The sequence below is a fragment of the Vulpes vulpes genome, chromosome 8 (genome assembly GCF_048418805.1).
Source record: "Vulpes vulpes isolate BD-2025 chromosome 8, VulVul3, whole genome shotgun sequence".
Lineage (NCBI taxonomy): Eukaryota > Metazoa > Chordata > Mammalia > Carnivora > Canidae > Vulpes > Vulpes vulpes.
Window position 1 is genome coordinate 86,661,098 of NC_132787.1, and position 23,735 is coordinate 86,684,832.

Below are 23,735 nucleotides of genomic sequence, written 5' to 3' on the forward strand. Positions count from 1 at the left end.
GAGAGAGAGAGAGAGAGATTGAGAGAGAGAGAGAGAGGCAGAGACATAGGCAGAGGGAGAAGCAGGCTCCATGCACCGGGAGCCTGACTTGGGATTCGATCCCGGGTCTCCAGGATCGCGCCCTGGGCCAAAGGCAGGCGCCAAACCGCTGGACCACCCAGGGATCCCAGATTTTTCACTTTCTTGATGGTATTACTTGGAGAAAAGGTTTTAGTATTAATGAAGACTAATTTATCTTTTTTCCCCTTTTGTTACTTGTGCTTTATGTTATATCTAGTAAACCATTGCCTCATTTACAGCCATAAAGATTTACACCTCTGTTTTCTTCTAAGAGTTTTATAGTTTTAACTCACATTTATGTGTTTGATCTATTTTGAGTGAATTAGGGGTCAGATTTCATTCTTTTGCATGGGACTGTTCATTTATACAAACATTTTTTATGTATAAATTTATTTTTTATTGGTGTTCAATTTGCCAACATATAGAATAACACCCAGTGCTCATCCTGTCAAGTGCCCACCTCAGTGCCCATCACCCAGTCACCCCCACCCCCTGCCCACCTCCCCTTCCACCGCCCCTAGTTCATTTCCCAGAGTTAGGAGTCTTTCATGTTCTGTCTCCCTTTCTGATATTTCCCACTCACTTTTTCTCCTTTCCCCTTTATTCCCTTTCGCTGTTTTTTATATTCCCCAAATGAATGAGACCATATAATGTTTGTCCTTCTCCGATGGACTTATTTCACTCAGCATAATACCCTCCAGTTCCATCCATGTTGAAGCAAATGGTGGGTATTTGTTGTTTCTAATGGCTGAGGAATATTCCATTGTATACATAGACCACATCTTCTTTATCCATTCATCTTTTGATAGACACCGAGGCTCCTTCCACAGTTTGGCTATTGTGGACATTGCTGCTAGAAACATTGGGGTGCAGGTGTCCTGGCATTTCATTGCATCTGTATCTTTGGGGTAAATCCCGAGCAGTGCAATTGCTGGGTCTAGGGCAGATCTATTTTTAACTCTTTGAGGAACCTCCACACAGTTTTCCAGAGTGGCTGCACCAGTTCACATTCCCACCGACAGTGCAAGAGGGTTCCCCTTTCTCCACATCCTCTCCAACATTTGTGGTTTCCTGCCTTGTTAATTTTCCCCATCCTCACTGGTGTGAGGTGGTATCTCATTGTGGTTTTGACTTGTATTTCCCTGATGGCAAGTGATGCGGAGCTTTTTCTCATGAGCTTGTTGACCATGTCTATGTCTTCTTTGGTGAAATTTCTGTTCATGTCTTTTGCCCATTTCATGATTGGATTGTTTGTTTCTTTGCTGGTGAGTTTAATAAGTTCTTTATAGATCTTGGATACTAGCCCTTTATCTGATACGTCATTTGCAAATATCTTCTCCCATTCTGTAGGTTGTCTTTTAGTTTTGTTGACTGTATCCTTTACTGTGCAAAAGCTTCTTATCTTGATGAAGTCCCAATAGTTCATTTTTGCTTTTGTTTCTTTTGCCTTCGTGGATGTATCTTGCAAGAAGTTACTGTGGCCAAGTTCAAAAAGGGTGTTGCCTGTGTTCTTCTCTAGGATTTTGATGGAATCTTGTCTCACATTTAGATCTTTCATCCATTTTGAGTTTATCTTTGTGTATGGTGCAAGAGAGTGGTCTAGTTTCATTCTTCTGCATGTGGATGTCCAATTTTCCCAGCACCATTTATTGAAGAGACTTTTTTCCAGTGGATAGTCTTTCCTGCTTTGTCGAATATTAGTTGACCATAAAGTTGAGGGTCGACTTCTGGATTCTCTATTCTGTTCCATTGATTTATGTGTCTGTTTTTGTGACAGTACCACACTGTCTTGATGACCACAGCTTTGTAGTACAACCTGAAATCTGGCATTGTGATGCCCCCAGCTATGGTACGAACATCATTTTTTGAAAAGGCTATTCTTTCTCCATTGAATGATCTTGGCACTCTTGTTGAAAATCGGTTTACCAGAGATGTATGAATTTTTATCTGGACTCTAAGTTCTATTCCATCTATATGTATATTCTTATGCTGGTACCACACTGTCTTGATTAGTGTTTCTTTGTAGTAAGTTTGGAAATCAAGATGTATAAGTCCTACAATTTTTCCTTCTCATAAAAGATTGTTTCGTCTATTCTTGGCCCTTTGCGTTTGCATGTGAATTTTATGATCAGCTTTTCCATTTTTGAAAAGTCAGCTGGGATTCTGATCTGATAGGAATTGAATTGACTATGGAGACCAGTTTGGCATGTCTTAGACTACCATAACAAAATACCATAGATTGAATGGCTTAAACTTAAATTTATTTTCACAATTCTGGAGACTAGAAATCCAAGATCAGAGTACTAGCAGGGTTGGTATCTGGTGAGAGTTTTCTTCTTGGGCTGCGGATGGCTGCCTTCTCACTGTTTCTCCACATGGGGGAGAGAGAGACAGAGAGAGAGATCTTTTTCTTCTCATAAGACCACAGTCCTACATCTAATTAGAGCCCCATGCTTATGATCTCATTTGACCTTAATTATGTCCTGAAGACCCTATTTTCAGATACAGATACAGTCACATTAGGGGTTCGGGCTTCAACATATGCATTTTAGGGGAACACAATTTAGTCTATAGCAGGAAGTATGACATCTTAAAAATATTAAGGCTTCTAATCCATGAACATGGGATATCTTCCCATTTATTTAAGTGTTCATTAATTTCTTTCAACAATGTTTTGTAGTTTTCAGTATATAAGTCTCATTCCTTTTTTGTTAAACTTATCCCTAAGTATTTTGGTGCTATTATTTTTATTTATTTGTTTGTTTGTTTGATTCAATTAACATATAGTGTATTATTAGTTTTAGAGGTAGAGTGTAATGATTCATCAGTGTTATATATAATACCCAATGCTCATTACATCACATGCCCTCCATCACCCAGTTATTCCATCCCCCCCACCCCATTCCCCTCCAGCAACCCTCAGTTTCCTGTGATTAAGAGTCTCTTATGACTTTTGATACTATTGTAAATGGATCATTTCTGTAATTTCACGTCAGATCCTCATTGCTAGTTTCAATGGATGTTTGATCCTATATCTTGTAACCTTGGTGCACTTCCTTATTTGTGCTAGTAGTTTTTTAGTAGATTCCTTAGTGCTTTATATATAAAATCATATCATTTGTGAAGATATAATTTCACTTCTTCCTTTCCAAGCTGTTCCAACCATTTATCTCTTCTGTGTTTTGTTCTTATTGTTCTCTTCCTGTCCCCTCATTCTGATTATTTGATTTTTAAAATATTTTTATTTTAATTTTACTATTGAATTTGTAGTTATTCTTTTTTTTAAATTGAGGTATAATTTACATATTATATTAGTTTTAGGTGTACAACATAATGATTCAATGTTTGTATATATTGTGAAATGATCACAGAGAGTCTAGTTAACATTGAACCTTACACATAGTAGTTATTTTTTTGCTAAATTTTTTATAGGGTTGTCCTATAGATTTCAACATACATCATAACTGTCACAATGTAGTTATACTACATTGCGATATACTGCTTCACTTAAAAAAAAATAGAAATTTTGCAACCTTATAAACTTGTATCTCACCATCCTTTATATTTTTATCAGTTATCTTTTCCCTTCAGTCACAAGAACTTTACTGCTTATTGTACTGAGGTTATGAATATTCATAGTTTTTGTTTAACTGAAAATATTCATATTTCACCTTCATTATTGAATAATACTTTTTCTGGATATAGGTAGAATTCTGGGTAGAGAGTTTTTTTCTTTCAGCATTTTAAAGATGTTCCACTCTCTTCTGATTTACATTCTCTTCTGATAAGAAGTTAGCTTTTTCTTTATTTTCTTAACATTTTTTTAGAAGTTAGCTGTTAATCAGATTGTTGTCCTCCTAAATATAATATGTTGTTTTTCTATTGCTGTCTTTAAGATTTGTCCTTTATCTTTGACCTTCAATAACTTAAATATGACTTGCTTCAGCATGGACTTTGTAATTTTTCTGCTTATTTCTCACTGAATAATTTGAATTTGTAAATTTCTGCCTTTTATCAAATTATCTTGAAGTTCACTTATTCTTCCTTCCATCTTCTTTGTTCAGTTGTATGTCTATCCCATAAATTTTTATTTCATAAATTGGATTTTTTGGTTCTAGAACTTTCTTTCTTTCTTTTCTTTCTCTCTCTTTCCTTCTTCCTTTCTTTCATTTAAAAATCAATTAACATATAGTGTATTATTAGTTAGAATTTCCATCTTAAAAAAATCACTTCGATATCTCACCATTTCCCATTTCTATTCTGTGATTTCAGGCATTGAAAGCATATTTTGTTTTATAGTTTACTGAGGTTAATCATTGCTGCTGATTAAATTGTGTCTCCCTCAAAATTTCTTCTTCTTCTTCTTCTTCTTCTTCTTCTTCTTCTTCTTCTTCTTCTTTCTTCTTCCTTTTCTTTTTCTTATTCTTCCTCTTCTTTTTGGAGAGAGAACACGAGTGGGGGTGCAGCGGGAGAGGGAGAATCCTAAACAAGCTCCACACTCAGCATGGAGCCCAATGGGGAGCTTCATCCCAGAACCCCGAGATCATGACCTGAGCTAAAACCAAGAGTACAACTTGTAGCCGACTGAGCCACTCAGGTGTCCCTCTCCCTCAAAACTTCTATGTTGAAGTTCTAACCCCAAACATGTAAGAATGTGATCTTATTTGGATATAGGATTATGGAAGATATAATTAGTTAAGAGGAGATCATACTGGAGCAGAGTGGGCCCTTAATCCAATATGACTGATGTCCTTATAAAAAGGAAAAATTTGGACACAGATATATACACACAGAGTAAAGGCTATGTGAAGATTCAGGCAGAAATGGTAATGAAGCTTCTACATGCCAAGGAATGCCAAAGATTTCAAGCAAATTACCAGAAGCTAGAGGAGAGTCATGGAACAGATTATCCTCCAATGCCCTCAGAAGAACTCACTTTTCTGAAACCTTGATCTTAGACTTCTGGCCTCCAGAACTCTGTGGCAATAAACTTTTGTTTTTCAAGCCATCAAATTTGTGATTGCTGAGTGTGTTAGGGGTGTGTGTTTATTTTGCTTGGGGTTTACCAAGGTTCTTAGATCTGTAAGATGGGATTCTCAGGAAATTTGGAAAATGTCACAGGTATCAGGAAACACCCTCAAACTGGGCAGATGGGACAGTGTGCCTTTCCTTGGTACAGCCAGTAGGACAGGGCAGGGGTGATGGGGAGATACTGAGTGGTGCTCCTGAGAGGTAGTGAGTTGGAGTTAAGAGAGAAGGATAAAGAAAGCCAAGGAAAGAGGGAGGGCTAGGGTGGAGCCTGGAGTAGGGACCAGAGGGGAACAATAATAGGGATAAAGTAATGCCTATTAGAGATGGGACGAGAAGATGAAGAGTGATGTGAGCAGCACTCGGGAAGAGAAGGCCAACGTAGAGGAGGAAACCAGGTCCAAGTGAGACGGAAGAGATTAAAAGGGGCATGAAACGTAGACGGAGGGCAGCCAAGGACGTCTGCGTAGTGAATCCGCGGAGGGAGGAAGAAATGGAGTGAACAAGGGGGTGAGGGATGAGAAGAGGGTGGGAAATAGATGGAAGAACCACGTCTGGATGTTCAGGGCACAGTAGCATCTCCAGCCACCACCGTGTGGGACCCGACTCACTCACGCGAGGAGCGCGGAGAGGGCGTCCTGCGGCCGAAGCCGTGGACGTTAGCCGGGGTCGTGCGGCTGCCGGGATCCGGGGGCGGCGGGGAGGCCAGGGCGGACCGACGCCTCACTACTCGGGCCGCAAGCTTGGCTGGTGCCCCCGCGCTGGGGGCGCGCCTCGTGGACGGAGGCGGGCGGCCCAGGGCGCACCAGCACGACAGGGGCCGACCGCGGAGGACCGAGGGCCCCGGGGGCGATGGGCAGAGGGGCCACCGACCGAGCGTGGCCAAGGAGCACCGAGGCCCTGGGCAGACGGCGTGGCGCGCGCGGGAGGCGCTGCAGGCCGAGCCCGGGGTCGGGTGGGAGCGGGGGCAGGGAGGGCTCGGGGCGGATCTGGAGGCTCGAGGCGGCGGCACAGACCGTGGGCTCAATCGCCCCGTGATTTAGTTCCTCTCCTGAGTTCCTAGTCCTAGGAGCTGCAGCCGCAGAGGGCGAGGGGCGAGGAGCGGGTCTTCGAAGGGCAGCTCAAGGGGGCGCCGGTGCAAGGCGGTGGCGAGGTGGGCGCGCCGGCGGGGGCCCCCAGGACCCGCGGTCCTGCCCTGGCGCCAGCGCTGCGGCAGGGGCATCGGGGCATCGACGCTGAGCCGGGCGAGGGCTGGCCGCGCGGGGCCGCGGGCAGGATGGAAGGGCGGGAGCCAAGGCCGAAGGGGCGGACGCAGGGTGGCGTCTAGCGCCCCATAAAGGGGCCGTGAAGACCGCGCTCGCCTGTGCGCGGGCGGCGGCACCGGCACCGGCACCGGCCCCGGCCCCGGCCCCGGCACCGGCCCCGGCCCCGGCGGGGAGCGCGGCGCGATGCCCATTCGCTGCCAGCAGAGCCCGGTGCTGGCAGGCAGCGCCGCTTTGGCGGCCATGGGGGCCCTGGTCCTGTGCCTGGCCAAGCCCTCGGGCTACGGGAAGTACTCGGAGGGCCTGACGCCCGCCGCCCCGCGCCTGCCCGCGCGCGCCGCCTGGTTCCTGCAGGAGCTGCCCTCCTTCGCGGTGCCCGCGGGGATCCTCGCCCGGCAGCCGCGCGCTCTCCTCGGCCAGCCTGCGACGGTGCTCCTGGGCCTCTTCTGCGCGCATTACTTCCACAGGTAGCGGTTGCCCCCTGCGGGCGCGGCGGCGGCCCGGCTCTCGGCGTCCAGGAGCGCGGCGCCCCCGGGAGCGCCCCGGGCCCGGGCGAGCAGCCGTCGCGGGGCAGATCCGCCGGCTGCGGCGGGGCGGGAGCTCGAGCCCCTCTCCCCGCTGCAGCTTCCGACACCTTTCCTTGGCGGGGCGCGGGCGGGCTGCGGCTGGGAGCCGGAGGGAGTCTGCGGAGCCGCATCTCCCGAAGGAAACCCGGCTCCGAGGGGCGGCTGACCGGGTGTTCGCGGGCCTGGGCCGGTGCGAGAGGATGCGAAGGGGCCGCCCCGCCTGCCCGCGCCCTGCGCGCCGAGGGGCCGCGCGGGCCCCCACCGCTCTACCTGGACAGCTCCCGGGACGCAAGCGAGGAAGAGTCGCGGGTGCTGCGCGGCTCAAACGGTCTTCCGAGTTAGGAATCCCAAATTGCGGGCAATTTTGCCTCCTGGTCTATAAGGAGAGCCTGGAGAAGGACTGCGGGCCCCGGGGGGGAGGGAAGAGCGCCCGAGCAAGGTGCCCGGCGCGCACACTCCTTCCCTGTCTGTGGTCCGCAGCGGCCACTGTCCCCTTGCGCGCTCCGCGTTTGGCATCTCCCCGCTTGGGAGACCAGAAGCCGGGGCTGAGCGCGGCGGGGGGCTCCCCCGAGACCACGCAGCGGGCGCCCCGCGAGGTTGGGTCTCAGCCCGTGGCTCTCCGCCGCTCAGGACGTTCCCCGCGTTACGCAGACAAACTCCGCGCGAGGAGACTCCACGGCGGGAAAGTTGCCAAACCAAACCAAGGACGACCAGGCGCACAGCCTTATTTTTGAATTGAGAATTTCTAGGGTCAAAGATCAAGGAAGTCTAGATTGGAAATTAGGGTAAAGAATGAGGGAAGCTGAAAGGCACAACTCCTTTTTTTTTCTTTTTTTTTTCATAAGGATGCCTCATTTCAAGACAGGAGTTGTAAAGAAACGCATTTTAACCTGCCTTGTCCTCTGGATCTCTTTTATCGGTCAAGATTTAATATTTATGCGATCTTTTTGTTTGTTTGTTTTGTTATTTCATTATTTTATTGGGCCGATGTACATTTCACCATTTCTGAGATGTAAAGCTAACATGGAACTAAGAATGTAGGATAGTAAAGGGGGTGAAGCCATCCACAAATTTATTAAGTTGGAAAGGTAGTTGGAATAGAGGGAAAAACTTGTTAAGGGGCTGAAGGGAGGTCTCTGGTTTCTTTCTTTTTTTTTTTTTTTTAATTTTTATTTATTTATGATAGTCACAGAGAGATAGAGAGAGAGGCAGAGACACAGGCAGAGGGAGAAGCAGGCTCCATGCACTGGGAGCCCGACGTGGGATTCGATCCCGGGTCTCCAGGATCGCGCCCTGGGCCAAAGGCAGGCGCCAAACCGCTGCGCCACCCAGGGATCCCGTGGGTCTCTGGTTTCTAAGAAAAATTTCCTAAAGGCTCTAATAATACAAAGGTCAGTTTATGGAAAAACTCTGAGTTGCTCAAATGCCCTTTAGGCAGGAGAATGAGCTGTGGGGCAGCCTGTCTGCAGCAGAGATGACTGGGCTGGAGGCCACGGCTCAGGCCCAGGACCTGGACCTGTAGGTAGCAGTAGGCTGGAAGAAGTCTAGAGGCAGAGGTTACTGCTTTCACCCAGAGCCTTGGCTTTCCAGTTGGTCTGTAGGATGCAGATGCTTTCCTCAGACAAGGAACATTTATGCAATCTGAACTGAGTTCTCATTCTTTTAAAAAGATGAGTATTAGCCATAAGATTAGCCATAAGAACTAAAATTTCAGAAATGGGTGTCCTTCCGGCAAATATTTACTAAAAGTCTGTTGTGGACAAGGTGCAGGTTTAATGAACAACCACATTATCTTACTCAGATTTAAATGGTTTAATTTGTACAGAAAAAAAAAAGGACGTTGAGTGCAGGAGTTAAGAGGCTAGCTTTTCATTTCACTGTTTTTGGAACCAACATTTGACAAAAAATATGATTCTATCAGACAATTGCTTCTATCTTCAAATTAACAACTGTCAGCACCATAAACAGTATTTTTATGAGGTCATTTCCTCTTAAAGTAATGATTAGTATTTTCTGATAGTCCTATTAACATAATTTCAGACTTGTTTTTTTAATTTTTAATTTTATTTTGTTTTTATTTATTTTTATTTTTATTTTCAGACTTGTTTTTGAAAATAAAAGTTACTGTGCACAATAAATGATGACCAGTACATTAAAAAAGAAACAAAGACCAAGGAAGTAATTACCCACAAAATAAGTATGGACATACTGTCCATCTTCTTCAGGAGAAAATTTAAACTATACGTCAAGGATTTGGGGATTGATTCTGACTGAGGGAGAATTATCCACTGAAAACACAGCTCTGGGTTAGTTGTTCCTGAGATGTGAAAATGTAATGTGTGTCCACCTTCTCTCTTGTGTGAGCTCTTTCTTTGAGGCCACTGGAGTCTTGAATCTGTTATTTAGAGTGCTTATGAGATGTTATACTCTGCTGAGCACTCTTCATGAATCATCTACTAATCCTCACACCAACCTGTGTAGAGAGGCACTATTTTCACCCCCATTTTGCAGGTGAAAAACTAAGGAGGAGAAAAGTTTAAATAATTTGCCCAAGGTCTCACAGTAATTTGAGGAGCCACACATAGTTCAGATACAGGGAGTCTGAATAAGATCTCAGGCTCTTAGCTACCATGATAAGCTGTTCTATACTTGAATTATTATTTTTAAAATTCTGATGATAAGAAATATTCACTAAAGAACAAAAGGAAAATACAAAAAAGTAGAAAACACCCATAATTTCAACACCTAAGTACATCAGTGGTTAATGTTTTGGAACATTTCCATCAAGGCTTTTATTTTTCTTAGTTGATTTTTACACATGCTTGTTGTATTGAAGATATATAGTTTTGTTCTGCTTGGTTACTTAATATTTTATAATAAGTGTTTTCCCACATTATCATAGGATCTTTGTAAATATAATCTTAATGGATGCATGTGATGTCATCTTATGTAAAAGCAATAATTTACCTATCCATTAATTTATAGTTGGGCATTTAATTCGCCCCATTATTTTGCAGGAGGGAAGGTAGTTTAAAGTGATGCACATTTTTGCAACCTGAATTCTTTTCAGAAGTTAGGTGTGTTTTCTCAGCCAAGATTTCCAGAAGTGGTTCAGGGCCTATGAACATTTTTGTTTTGAGGCTTTAGGAGTCATGTGGCTTGATAATGAGGGTGCGTTAAGAAAAAAGCATCAGACTGCCTTGACTTTACTGTGTTCTGCAAATTGCTGTGACACAGAGACTGAGATGAAGGGACAAGGGATCAGGAGGAAGGCTGGCTCACGGGTGGCTTGGACTCTTTTACAAAATGTTCCTTCAGGACTGTGCAGAACAGCAATACGTCTTTTTGGTTAGAAGTTAAAACTCTTTGTACTTTTCTCCATCCAAAAATCACACACTAGAATTTAACTTCCACAAAGGCAAGGGTTTTTGTCTCATCTGTTCACGACTATGTCCCTAGTGTATAGAAAAGTGCTGGTATTACATAGTTGGTACTCACTAAATTTGTTGAATGCATGAATGAGTTCTACCTCTGACATTGGTGCAGGTGATGAGGATTGTGGGAGAGCCAGTGACTACTTAGAAATCACTGCTGAGATTGCATGGCTAGGTCAACTGAGATAATTCTCCTCCTTTCAGAATCTATTGTTGTGAATGTTTGGATGGTCTAGCCACATGACAATGATTGCTGTGTAAGCATATTGTCTAATCCACTGCCAAAATTGTGTGAAGTCAGTTATCTTTCGTTGACCTTGCCCATAGCCCTGGAATGATCCTTTCTTTGCTCATACTCTCTGATTGATCTTCATTTTCCCAAGAAGCCTTTGTATCCCATGCAATGATCATCATACCACCTATGTCTGTGGCAGTTGATATCTTTTTCAAGATTTGATATTTAGCTGAAGAAGGAAAAGAAATATCTTTTCACAAAAAAGAGGACTACATTGTGAAAAGTTGCTTGCAGAGTGACTTTTCATGATGAGTATCCAGAAACAAGGTGTAACAGACTCATTAGAGTCTGTTTGAACTTAGATCATTCCTGAGGCTTAGATGTTGAAACAGATGACATTTCCTAGTTAGCCAAATAAAATGATGGCTTCTATGAGATGCATTTTTGCTTTATTTGTCAGTTCATTCTTCCAACAGCATGAATTCTTTCCTGTTCTTCAAAACTCAGATCAGGATTGCTTCCTCTAAGAAGCCTTCTCTGAGTCCCTTCCCTGTAAATCCAGGTGTGGTACCATTCCTTGGGTTTTCATAGCAGCCAGTGTGGCCTTCTACGATGCACTACACACACCTGACCATAATTATCTGCTTTAAGGGAACTTCATCCTCATCTGTCCAGCATCCTCATTTTATAGAAGTAAAGCACCAAGAGGTTTAGTCAATGAGCGGCAGAGGAGGCTGGAATTTGAGTCTCCTGATGAACCTTGCCAATACTTCTCCAATCTCATAAGAGATGCAGATGTCTCAAATATTCAGATGTAATCAAACCTCATGAAGGAAACAAACTGATGACTGCCCAAGAAGAGGGGGTGGAGAATGAGCAAAACGAGTGAAGGGGAATGGGAAATACAGGCTTTCAGTAATGGAATGAATGAGTCACTGGGATGAGAGGTGCAACACATGGAATACAGTCAGTGGTATTATAATAGTGTTGTATGGTGACAGACTGTAGCTCTACTAGTGATGAACATAGCATAATATATAAAGTAGTCAAAGCACTGTGTTGTACACCTGAAACTAATGTAACATAGTGTGTCAACAACATTTCAACTTAAAAAAAGAGAAATATGTCTTTTTTAAAAAAAGATTTTAGTTATTTATTTGAGAAAGAGAGAGGCAGAGAGGGAGCATGAGGTGGGGGGCAGGGGACAGAGGAAGAAGGAACCAGGCTCCCAGCTGAGCAGGGAGCGCATGTGAGGCTTAATCCCAGGACTCCAAGATCACGACCAGAGCTCAAAGCAGACACTTACCTGACTGAGCCACCCAGGTACCTGAGAAATGTGTCTTTAAATATAAAACAAAATAATAAAAACTCAAGAAAACTCTCCAAAAACCTCATGAAGGAAATTACTCATTGGCTGAGAGTCAGAGTATTGATTGATGCCCACACTGGAAACCACCTAGAAAAATTTCTTCTCTTGCAGATTGAGAAGAAAGGCCCATGCAGGGCAAGCCATATTCTTGTAGTCACTTAATCATGTGTTAAGGACATTCCTGAGACATAATTTGATCAAGTAAGATTAGCTGAAAGATTTTTTTTGGGGGGGACTTTATATATATATACACACATATATATTTAAAATGTATATATGTACATATACATAAAATCTATATATATAGATTTGGGGGGATTTTTATGTATACACACACACACATATATATATTTTTTAATTTAAAGAAAGATTCTTTAGAATGAGGGTTAGCAAACTTTTTCTGTAGAAAAGCCAGATTGTAACTCTTTTAGGCTTCACAAGCATACAGTCTCTGTTACAACTATCATACGCTGCTGTTGTAGCGTGAAAGCAGCCACAGATAATATGTACACAAATGAGTGTGGTTGTGTACCAATAAAACTTTATTTACAAAACCAGGGAGTGGGCAGTATTTGGCCTGTGGGCCCCAGTTCTTGCCAGCTCCTCCTTAAGAAAACCATGAATGGCATAGCTTTACAATCAGTTAATTGATTGTATTCCTGGTAATACTATGATTAAATTTTGTTAAATCCTGTAGCAAAGCAGTGGGCAAATTTTAGAACATTTCTGGTACATTTAAATAGGAATTTGGTAGTAATATCTTTTTCTGAAAATTCCTAGGTTCCAAGTCCTTTATCTGAACACTTGTGGCAAATAGTAGTAGTCTTGGGGTTTACATTTTAAATGAGATGACATTATAAGCACATCTGAAAAATGCAGAGCTGTTTGCCAAAAATGTAAACCAGCTTTAAAGATCTTGACTGTTTCATTTTTGCCACATTGAAGAAAAGCTCCTTCTAACGTAATGTCACTTAAAAAGAATAAATACAGTGAGCAAACAGTGATCCAAATTGGTTAAGTAATGTATATAAAATCACATGGCTAGGAAGGGGTGAAGTGGGGCTTGAACCCAGTGTTCTGATTCTTTATCAGAGCTCCACATGCTCAGAACCATGCTAGGTCCTGTGAGAGACACAGAAATACTACACCTGGGGCTTGCCCTCTGGAAGGAATGCAAGAAAGAGTCATCGTTATATGTCTATCATTTTTTAAAAATTCCTTTATTCATGAAAGACATAGGCAGAGGGAGAAGTAGACTCTCTGCGAGGAGCCTGACGTGGGACTTGATCCCAGGATCCTGAGATCAAGACCTGAGCCGAAGGCAAACACGTAACCACTGAGCCACCCAGGTGTCCCACGTGTCTATCATTCTTTCTGGTGTGAAAGTTGGCGGTGGTGATGTCAGTCTGAGAGGACTAGAGCAGGTGGGAAAATGCAAATTGAGGGAGACCTAAGGGGGACCCAATCATGCCACTGAATGTGCTGTCTCTGGTGTTTGTCTGTGCTTGAGTTTGCACAGAATAGAGGGTTCTCCTCTCCCCCACCCAAGTTCAGAACCAACTGGGAGTTAAACCTAGGAATTCAGCAAAAATGACCACCCTTATTAGAGTTAATTAAAGTTGATTTGGGGCAATATGGCTTGCATTTTAGATCATGTGGGCCTGCTAACACTGTACCTCAAAAAATATCCAGCAATGCTCACAGCTGAACAACCACAGGCTTTTCCCAGTGGAGCCTGTTCTGAAAAGACATTAGAGTGAGAGATGGGCTGAGCTGTACACACCTCTGGAGAGGTGCTGCTTTTAAGTTCACCAAGCAGGCAATTCACTTTTTCGCTAAGGAGGAGTAAGTGAGGGACAGCGGAAAGGCCAGGAGCTGATACTCTCATGATGGGCCCTCAGCCAGCGTGGGGAGTGGGGGGTGGTCATGAATACTTTTCTATTTCTAGATAGAATAGAAAAGTTGTCTACCTATTGATTTTTGCCAGAGCCTGGCAACTTGGTTCTGGAGCCTGCAGCACCTCTCATTCTGCTTTTTCACTCCCTGCCACATATGGCAATGAGGCCATCAAAATCTGGAATCAAGTTGTTTAAAAAGTCTCCGTGCTTAACCCAGGATCCTTTAATAAGAGCTCAGCCTAGGAGCTCTAAATTTAAAAACCCTGTGAACTGGGGCCAGCAGTGCAATTTGCCTTCCATTTGGTTAGAGAAGAGGGAAATGGAAGGGGGAACCAATATTTATCGAGCTCTGGGTGTTCCAGGAATTATGTTACATGATTTACATTGGTTATCTCATTTTGTCTTTGAGACAATCACTATCATTAATGCTATTTCGCAAATGACTGCACTCCATCTGATTGCAGTGACTGGTGAGGGTGAGTGGTAGTGATGGGCACGCACCTGAGCTGGTCCTGCAAAGGATGGTCTCTTCCCAGATCTGTGGGTGAGAAGGTGATGCTCAGTCAGGAAAAGGGACCTGAGGTTCTATGACTTAAAATTGCCCAGGGCTTCATATACTCTGACTTGGAATGCCTCTCCTCTTTTTAATACCAAATATCATTTGAATATATGCCATAATATCTAGTTCTACTATCCAAACCTTAATCAGGCTCCAAGCTCTTTTCAAAACCCTTCTATTATACTTGGGGCGTGTTGTCAAGGCTGATCCTAGAAGTTGCTGTGAAGAAAACAGGCAACAATCTTTTGACATTTTTTCCTATCTGACTGTGAAACATCCCTTGATCCTTTTCTGTGTTTGGTGTCTATTTCTCTCTCCTGCCCCTGACTGCTCTCTGTAACAACAGTATAAGGCCTCCCTCAGTCTCCCAGTAAATGTTCTTTACTTGCCCAAATCTGATAAACAAATCTAAATATTAGAGTATTGGGTCCTTTCTTTCACATTATCAAGTTTTGAAAGTTCCTTATATATTCCAGATACAAATCTTTTACCAGATACATGCTTTGCAGGTATTTTCTCCCAGTCTGTGTAGCTTTTATTTTTCATTCTCTTGACCATGTTTTTTGGAAATCAGAAGTTTAAAATTTAAATGCCATCCAATTTTTCTGTTTTTGTGTGTGCTTTTAATGTCAAGCTAAGCAATTTTTGCCTAATCTTAGGTCACAGGGTTTTCTCTTATGCGTCCTTATAAAAGGTTTATAGTTTTGGGTTTTACATTTAAGTATATGATCCATCTAGAGTTAATTTTTTTAGATGGAGGAGGGGCAAAGGGAAAGGGAGAGAATCTTAAGTAAGCTCCATGCCCAGTGCTGAGCCTGATGTGGGGCTCAATCTCACAATCCTGAGATCATGACCTGAGCTGAAATCAAGAGTTCGATGCTTAACCAACTGAGCCACCCAGGTGCCCTGAGTTAATTTTTTTTTTTAATGTAAGAAGTATGAATCAAAGTTCTTCTTCCTTTGTGTATGTGTATCCAATTGTTTTGGCATCATTCATTGAAAATACTGTTCTTTCCTTAACGAATTGCATTTGCATCATGTGATATGAGCAGATACTTTGCTAAAGAAAACATAAAGGCAGATAAAAACATGAAAAGATGGGCAGCCCGGGTGGCTAAGTGGTTTAGTGCCACCTTCAGCCCAGGGCCTGGTCCTGGGGACCCAGGATCGAGTCCCATGTCAGGCTCCCTGCATGGAGCCTGCTTCTCCCTCTGCCTGTGTCTCTGCCTCCCTCCCTCCCTTCTTCCCTCCCTTCCTCTCTCTCTCTCTCTATCTTAAATAAATAAATAAATAAATAAATAAATAGCTTTAAAAACAAAAACAAAACATGAAAAGATGCTCAACATCATTAGTTGGTAGGGAAACGTAAGTTAAAGCAAAATGGGATACCACTATGCATCCACTAGAATGGCTAAAAACTAAAAAGACTGACCATACTAATTCATCTACATTGTTGATGGGAATTACAACAGCAGTCATTTTGAGTAACATTTTGGCAGTCTTTTAAGAAGCTAAACATAAACCTACCATATGACCTAGCCATTCCATTGCTAGCTATTTTCCCAATAAAAATAAAAGCACATATTTATACAAAGATTTGTATGCAAATATTTGTAGCAAATTTAGTTGTGGTAGTCAAAACCTGGAAACAACCCAAATGTCCATCAACCGGCGAAAATAAACTGTGTTGAATCCATAAAATAGAATACTACTCACAATAAAAATAAAAGGAATGAACTATTTGATGAGAGCTACAACATGGGATGAAATGCAAAATAATTATTCTGAGTAAAAGAAACCAAGCGAAAAAAAGTGCCTTATGATTCCATACATGTAAAATTCTATGAAATTGAAACTAATCTAGAGTATATAAAGTATCAGTGGTTTCCTAGGGAAAAAAGAGGGATAGGAGGTGGGATTATAAACAAGGGTATGAGCAAACTTTTGGTGGTGATGGATGCGTTTGGGATTTGATATCATGATAGTTTCTGAATTTATCAGATTACATACTTTAAATATGTGCAGTTGGTTCTTAATTATACCTCAATAAAGATTTTTTAAAAAACTGTAGATGGACCCATGAGAAAATTATATATATGTGTGGCCCTGAGAATTGCTCTAAGTTTCTGTGAGGCTAATCTGGCAATGTTTAATAATAGCTGAAAAACTGTTCACTTTTTTCATTTTTTTGTGTGTGTTTTTTCCCCCCCAGGAATTTCATTTAGGGGAAATATTGAAGGGACATAATTGAAAAGAAAGAAATCAATTTATATAAAGTTACGGTGTTACTATTCACAACTGTGAAACACTAAAATTTACTTAAATGCTCTATAATTGAGTGCTGATTATAATCAATAGGATTGAATATCATGTATACTTAAAAATATTAGTTTTTGGATTACACGATGAAAATAAATATATAAAGTCATTTAGTAAAAAAAAAAAATAGACCTGCATTCTGAAAAATCCACATCAACATATATGAATTAAAATTGATAATGATTGGAGTACAAAATGATGTAAATAGCTGATACTTCAGGTTTGCATTTTTTTCTTTTTTAAAAGGATTTATTTATTTATTAGGGAGAGAGAGTGGGGGGGGAGAGGCAGAGGGAGAAATAATTCAAGCAACTCCTCACTTGACCTCATTACTGTGAAATCATGACCTGAGCAGAGATCATGACCTGAACTGAAATAAAGAGTCAGACGCTCATCCAACTGAGCCACCCAGGCACCCTGCATTTGCATTTTTCTTGTAATATTTTCAGTGTTTAGTGGTTTAAGTCCTACTAAACTTAATAGAAGAAATAAGACTGATATTATAAGATTTTAAGAAGTACCTTCCAAACTGACCAGGGAATTAAATGTCCTTAGAGATCAAGACACTCCTACAAGTAGGCACTGCTTTGAGGGAAGTCACCATTTATGTGTAAATTCTGTTTTACTGAGCCACTATGACATCACTAGCTCCTGAAATTGTCACCTCTCCTAATGATACTTTGAGTTAGGATGTTGAAGATCCCTTAGAATGTAATCATATTACTTGGCAAATTGTCAACACACAAATATCCTTTTAATATCTGTAGAATCTAGAGGGATGTCACCCCTCTCATTCTTAATAATAGTAATTTATGTCTCCTCACTACCTCCCCATCTTCTAGTTAGAGCTTTATCAATTTTATTAATCTTCTCAAAAAACCAGATTTTAGTTTCATTGAGTTTCTATGTTAACTTTTCTGTTTTCTTTTCATTTGTTTGCTGTTTTGATATTTATATTTATCTTCCTTCTGCTTTGGGTTTAATTGTTCTCCTTTTTCTAGTTTCTTAAGACAGATTGAGACCTCCTTTTTCTAATATAGGCATTTATTGCTATGAATTTCTTTTTTAAAATATTTATTTATTTATTTATTTATTTATTTATTTATTTATTTATTCATGAGAGACACACAGAGAGAGGCAGAGACATAGGCAGAGGAAGAAGCAGGCTCCTGGTGCAGAGCCTGATGTGGGACTCTGGGATCATAACCTGAGCTGAAGGCAGACACTTAAGCAACTGAGCCACCCAGGCATCCTGTCTTCAAGTATTATTATACCACTTCATGTACAGTAGAAGAATATGAAATAAATACTTCCATTTTTTCTCTTAAAATGTATGTGATTGTCATTATTTGTTTTACTTATATACATGCTTCAAAAAGTTCCACCATATTGCTATTATTTTTTAAGTAGTCAGTTATCTTTTAAAGGGATTTAAATAATAAAAAACTTATATATTTACCTGCGTAGTTGCCACTTCTGATGTTCTTCACTTTTGGGGATTGGTCCATATTTATATCTGGGATTATTTTTTATTTCACCTAAAGAACTTTAGCTCTTTTAGAACAGTTCTTTTAGATTGAATATTTGAAAATATCTTTATGTCTCCTTTTTTTCCTGAAGATATATATTTCTAGGATATAGCATTCTAGAATGACAGCTGTCCTTTCAGTACTTTAAAGATGTTACTCCTCTGTCATCTTGCTTGCAATCTTATAAAAAGAAATTGGCTGTCCTTCATATCTTTGTTCCTCTATACCTGTGTCTTTTTATCTCTGTCTACATTTATTGTTTTCTCCTTATCATTGGTTTAGAGCAATTATATTCTTTGATGTAGTTTTCTTCATGACTTTAATGTTGGGGTTCTTTAAACTCCTTAAATCCATAGACAAGGTTTTCATCAAATTTGGACCATTTTTATGCAATATTCTTCATCTCCCTTCTTCTCTCTCCTGTTGTTCAGAAACTGCAATTACATATCTATGAGACCTATGCATGTATAAAACCATCCCAGAGTTCACTGATACTCCTTTTTTTTTATTCTTTTTTTTTTTTTTCAGTTATTTCATTTTGAGTAGTTTCCATTGGTATGTCTTCAATTCATAGTCTCTTCTTTTGCGTTGTCTTATCTTCTTAATTCCATCTGGGATATTTTCAACTCAGACATGGTAGTTTTAATCACTAGAAGTGTGATTTTCGTCTTTCTGCTATCTTCTATGCTTCTACTTAATTTTGTGAACATGTGGAATGCGGTTATAATAGCTGGTTTTTTTTTAAATTGAAGAACAGTTGGCACACAATGTTATATTAGTTTCAGGTGTACAACATAGTGATTTAACCAGTTTATACATTATGCTGTGCTCACCATAGTGTAGCTACCATCTGTCACCATACAATGCTTTACAATACTATTGACTATATACCTCTTATCCCCATGACTTATTCATTCCATAACTGGGACAATTATAATAGCTATTTTAATGTCATTGTCTGCTAATTCTAACATCTGAGTCATTTCTAGGTCAGTTTTGATTGATTATTCTTCAAAATATGGGTGTTTTCCTGTGTCTTTGCATACCTGGCAGTCTTTAGTCTTTGATTGGATGGTCAGATGTAGCTTCTTGGGTGTTAAATACTTTTGTATTCCTATAAATATTCTTGAGCTCTACTCTGGGATGCAGTTGAATTACTTGGAAATAATTTGATCCTTTCAGGTCTTGATCTAATTTTTTTTCAGTGGTTCTAGAAGAGTGCTAGTGACAAGGCTAATTAATTCTCTCCTCTGAGGTAAGGCCTTTATGAATACTCTACCCAATGTTCCATGTATTATGACTTTCTCTGTCTGTCTGGTTGATCATGTGTGAGCACTGGGCATTGTTCCCTTTAGTCCTTTTGAGTGATCCCTTCCTTATATAAGTATGTTAATTAAGGCTTTGCTGAATACTTAAGTATTCTCTGCAGGTCTCTTTGTATCTCTTGCATCTTCATTACTTTGTCCTTCGACTTCTAGATGTATTGATCTGGAATCTCAGTTGTGTTTTCTCAGTGCAGCAAGTCTTCAAACCTCTGTCTGAGATTCCCTTCTCAGAGAAGGAAAATTCTTTCAAAGAAATAACCTGGATCAGTTATAAGGCTCACATCATCTTTGTGTGTCTCTCTCAGGGATCCTTGTCTTTCATTGCCTGATGTTCAATGTTTTGTAAATCATTATTTCATAGAATTTGTCTTGTTGTTTTGTATTTTTGTTGTTCAGCCTGGAGGGTAAGTCTAATCCTTGTCACTTCATCTTGACTGGAAGCAGAAGTCCTTCCAATGGGGTTTAACATTTATCTTTGCGAATTTGATCATTTTCAGTGCTTGTTGACTTGCTGGTTTTAGTGGCTTCTGCTTGCACTCAGTGTTATTATACCAAAGCTCATTGGTTTGTGTTTCTAAACTTTCCACCAATTTGTTCAGAGTGTTTCTGTCTCAGTTCAGGTTGCTATAGCAAAACACCATGACCTGGGGTGGTTAAAAACAGATCTGATCAAATTTCTGATCAAAAACAGAAATTTATTTCTCACAATTCTGGAAGCTGGAAGTCTAAGATCATGGTGCTAGCAAGGTCCAGTTTAGGTGATAGTTCTTTTCTGGGTTGAAGGTGGCTGACTTCTTGCTGTATCCTCACATGGTAGGAATAGGGTGAGTTAGCTCTCTGGCCTCATTTAATAAGGGCACTAATCCTGTTCACAAAAGTTCAACCTTTATTACCTAATTACCTCCAAAGGCCCCACCTCCAAATACCATCACATTGTATTAGATTTAGGTTAGATTTCAAGATATGAAATTTTGAGGGACACAGATATTCAACCCATAACAGTTTCCTTTTTTTCATTATGACCCTATTGCTTTTACCATTCTCAGGCTTAATGTGCAATGACCTTTAGGTCCCATGTTATAAATTCTTGAACTTGTGGAGAGCTCAGCATGATAGGAGAATGGTGGTTTCTTTTGTAGGAGTTGTGTGGCTCCATGTAGCTATTGCTGGCAAGGTGGCCTTAAAAGTATAAGATGGAGAATAGAGTGTGGGAGATATCAGCAGATGCTTATGAGTGACTTATCTGAAACTTTCACGTGGTAAATTCTGCCACAGAGACCTCAGAAAAGGCTTTTTCTTTTTTCATCGGCATGAACGATGGAATGAAGATGTAGGAGGGAGATGCACTGAGGCAGATCTATCTTTGAAAGTTGTGCCCTTTGATCAGGGCTACTGAGTCCCAGGACAATATTTAAATGAAGGTAGAAACCTCTCAGAGATTCTCAGAATGATGGCACTATATAGGCCTCATTGACACATGGCTATATAAAACAGTTTGCAAACCACATGAGAAGCCCTATAAATCTAAGCTGCAGTATGAAGCCGAACAGCTGGAATTAGAAAACCAGAAATTTCTTTTTGCAAACAATGAGAAATAAAGGATGCAAAATTGCGCTTACAGAAATGATGTGTTTGTGTCCAACAGTGAACATGTCTTGCCCTGAGCCTACAATAATAGGCTTGCTGAACTTTGTGCTTCAAGCTGGAAACCACCCCATGTTTCCATTTACAATTTATTTATTTGGTCATGAGCAGTTAGCATGAGTGGCTGAGCAGGTATGCCTACACAATGCCAAAATCCACCTCAAATTTATCAACTTAAAGAAAAAGAAAAGTTAGACTAGTTACTTGAATTAATTGATTAATTACTCATACCAAGAGTTTGATCTGATTCTCTTTGTATACTCAGATTCTCACCTTTGAGGGCATAAATAGTGGTCAGTAGTAATATGTCTCTTGTAAGAGGTTGTACCGCAGTAATGGTTATCTTTCTATCACTCAGAGGCAACTCTCAAAGTTCCTCAAAAGTTTGGCAATTCAGTATATGTTCAGATTGAACTTCTATATTGACATAGAAGCGGGAAGAAAGAGAAGTGAGTGAGTGAGCAGTTTCAGGGTTTCCCAGAACTACCAGGACATAAATATGAAGATATAAAAACACATATATAGAAAACTTAAAAATGGCTTACTGTATTTTAGGTTTTCATGAGCTAATCATCTCAATGTTTTTCATAATTAAAAAAGATCTACTGGATCTTGACCACTAGACAATTCAAACCAGATGACATCTGCTGGGGGTTGACAATGGGACCTGACTATCCTCACTTGTAGGATGTTGGAGCAAGATGAGAAGAAGTCGCAGGATCCCAAGGGGAAACCTCACATCGAATTGTTCCCCTGGTACAGCCCTTGATAGGAAATGGTCAGCTACTCCATGCAGGAAAAAACAATGTAGTCTTATTGAACTGGGCGTTTTACTAGGTTTGGCAATCTAATTTCTCTGCGTAGACATAGCCTTTGGAGAAGCCAAACACCTGGTCGATGCCAACTTGAAAAAATTAGTTAAATCTGCAACTGGAGGTTATTGTATCAGTGTTTTTAGTCCTGGCTGCACATTAGAATCATCTGTGGGAACTCTTAAGAACTGCTGGTGTTCAAGATTCTATACTGAAGATTCCGAATAATTTGTCTTCAGTGTGCTTCTTCTTTATAGTGTTCCTAAAGCCCCTCTGGTGATTTGAAAGTGCAACCAGAAGTGAGAACCTCAGATGTTCTCACAAATGCCCATGTGACTGATTCTTCTTTTCTGCACAGTAACTGCTATAGAGCAGAGTGCTCAAGAGCATAAACTCTGGAACTAGCTCCACCTAGTGGAGCTAGCTCCACCAAATCCCACCTCTGATGCTTCATAGCTGTGTGACCTTGGGCTAGCTTAACCTCACTGTGCCTCAGTTTCCTAAAGTATAAAATGGGATAATTATAATAATACCTATCTCCTCGGGTAACTATAATAATAGCTATCTCCAGGGATTAAATGAGTTCATGTGTGCGAAGAACAGAGTAAGCACTATATAAATATTAGCTGTCTGTTGACCTTCACTGGTATTTCTCTACCAAATGTCTGAACTGAAATTAACTTCAGTGGCTTAATAGTGCTCTAGCAAGGTGTTCCCTGTAGCTGCTACAGGGAATACCACAAAGTGGGTGGCTTGAATAACGCAAATTTTTTCTCTCACCATTCTGGAGGCCAGAAGTCTGAAATCATGGTGTCAGCAGGGCTATGCTCCCTGAATAAACTCTAAAGGAAAATCCATTCCTTGCCTCTTCCATCTTCTGGTGGCTGTCAGCATTCCTTGGCTTGTGGTCACAACTCTGTTCTCTGTCTTCACATTGCCTTTTGTCTGTGTATCTGTCTTCTCTTTTTCTGCCCTTTTTTATATGAGGATAAATGTGATTGCATTTAGGGTACATCCAGGATAATCTCCTCTTCTCGAGATGCTTAATTTATGGGGCATCTGGGTGGCTCAGTTGTTAAAACATCTGCCTTCGGCTCAGATCATAATCTGAGAGTCCCGGGATCAAGTCCTACCTCAGGCTCCCTGCTCAGCGGGAAGTCTGCTTCTCCCTCTCCCTCTGCTTCTGTTCTCTCTCTCTCTCTCTCTCAAATAAATAAATAAAATCATTTCAAAAAGCTTAATTAAGCACATATTTTGTCATATAACACAATATTCACTCTTTTGCTATAAAGTAATATTCACAAATTCTAGGGATTTAGGGCATGGATATGTCTTTTCTAGGGGGCCACCATTCAACACTCTACACAAGGTCCATAAAAAATGTAAGCTTGGATGGGATGTATTACTGACTCATTTTGTGTTTAGTTGTCTTTGCATTTGGCCTTCACATCCCACTCTCTAATATATCTAAAACTATTATTTACAATAACAGGTATCATCTTTGTATATACGGACAAGTGACTATTCATTGTCAGTGTTTGTTATTTCTTGGGAAGGACAGAGAAAAGTGAGCCAAGGGCTCAGAGGACCAGTTGGCCCCATGCCTTTGGCATACAGAGAGGCTCCAATAAGGAAAGAACCTCTTGGGTTCTGCTCCAAAGAGAAAAATTTGGGGGAAACTCTATTTTATTATTA

The 23,735-nt window shown here is 41.0% G+C and overlaps 1 protein-coding gene across 2 annotated transcripts in view; it reads left to right on the top strand.

Moving 5' to 3' along the window:
- Nucleotides 1–6,456: 6,456 nt before the first annotated feature.
- SRD5A2 (steroid 5 alpha-reductase 2) overlaps nucleotides 6,457–23,735 on the top strand; it is a 40,343-nt gene continuing 23,064 nt past the window's right edge. The window contains exon 1 of one of the 2 annotated variants that reach the window (XM_026016019.2): nucleotides 6,457–6,817. In XM_026016019.2, the coding sequence (XP_025871804.1) occupies nucleotides 6,537–6,817 (281 nt within the window). In that variant the 5' untranslated portion in view covers nucleotides 6,457–6,536. The remainder of the gene's footprint in view (nucleotides 6,818–23,735) is intronic. The other variant, XM_072767376.1, reaches the window with a different exon arrangement.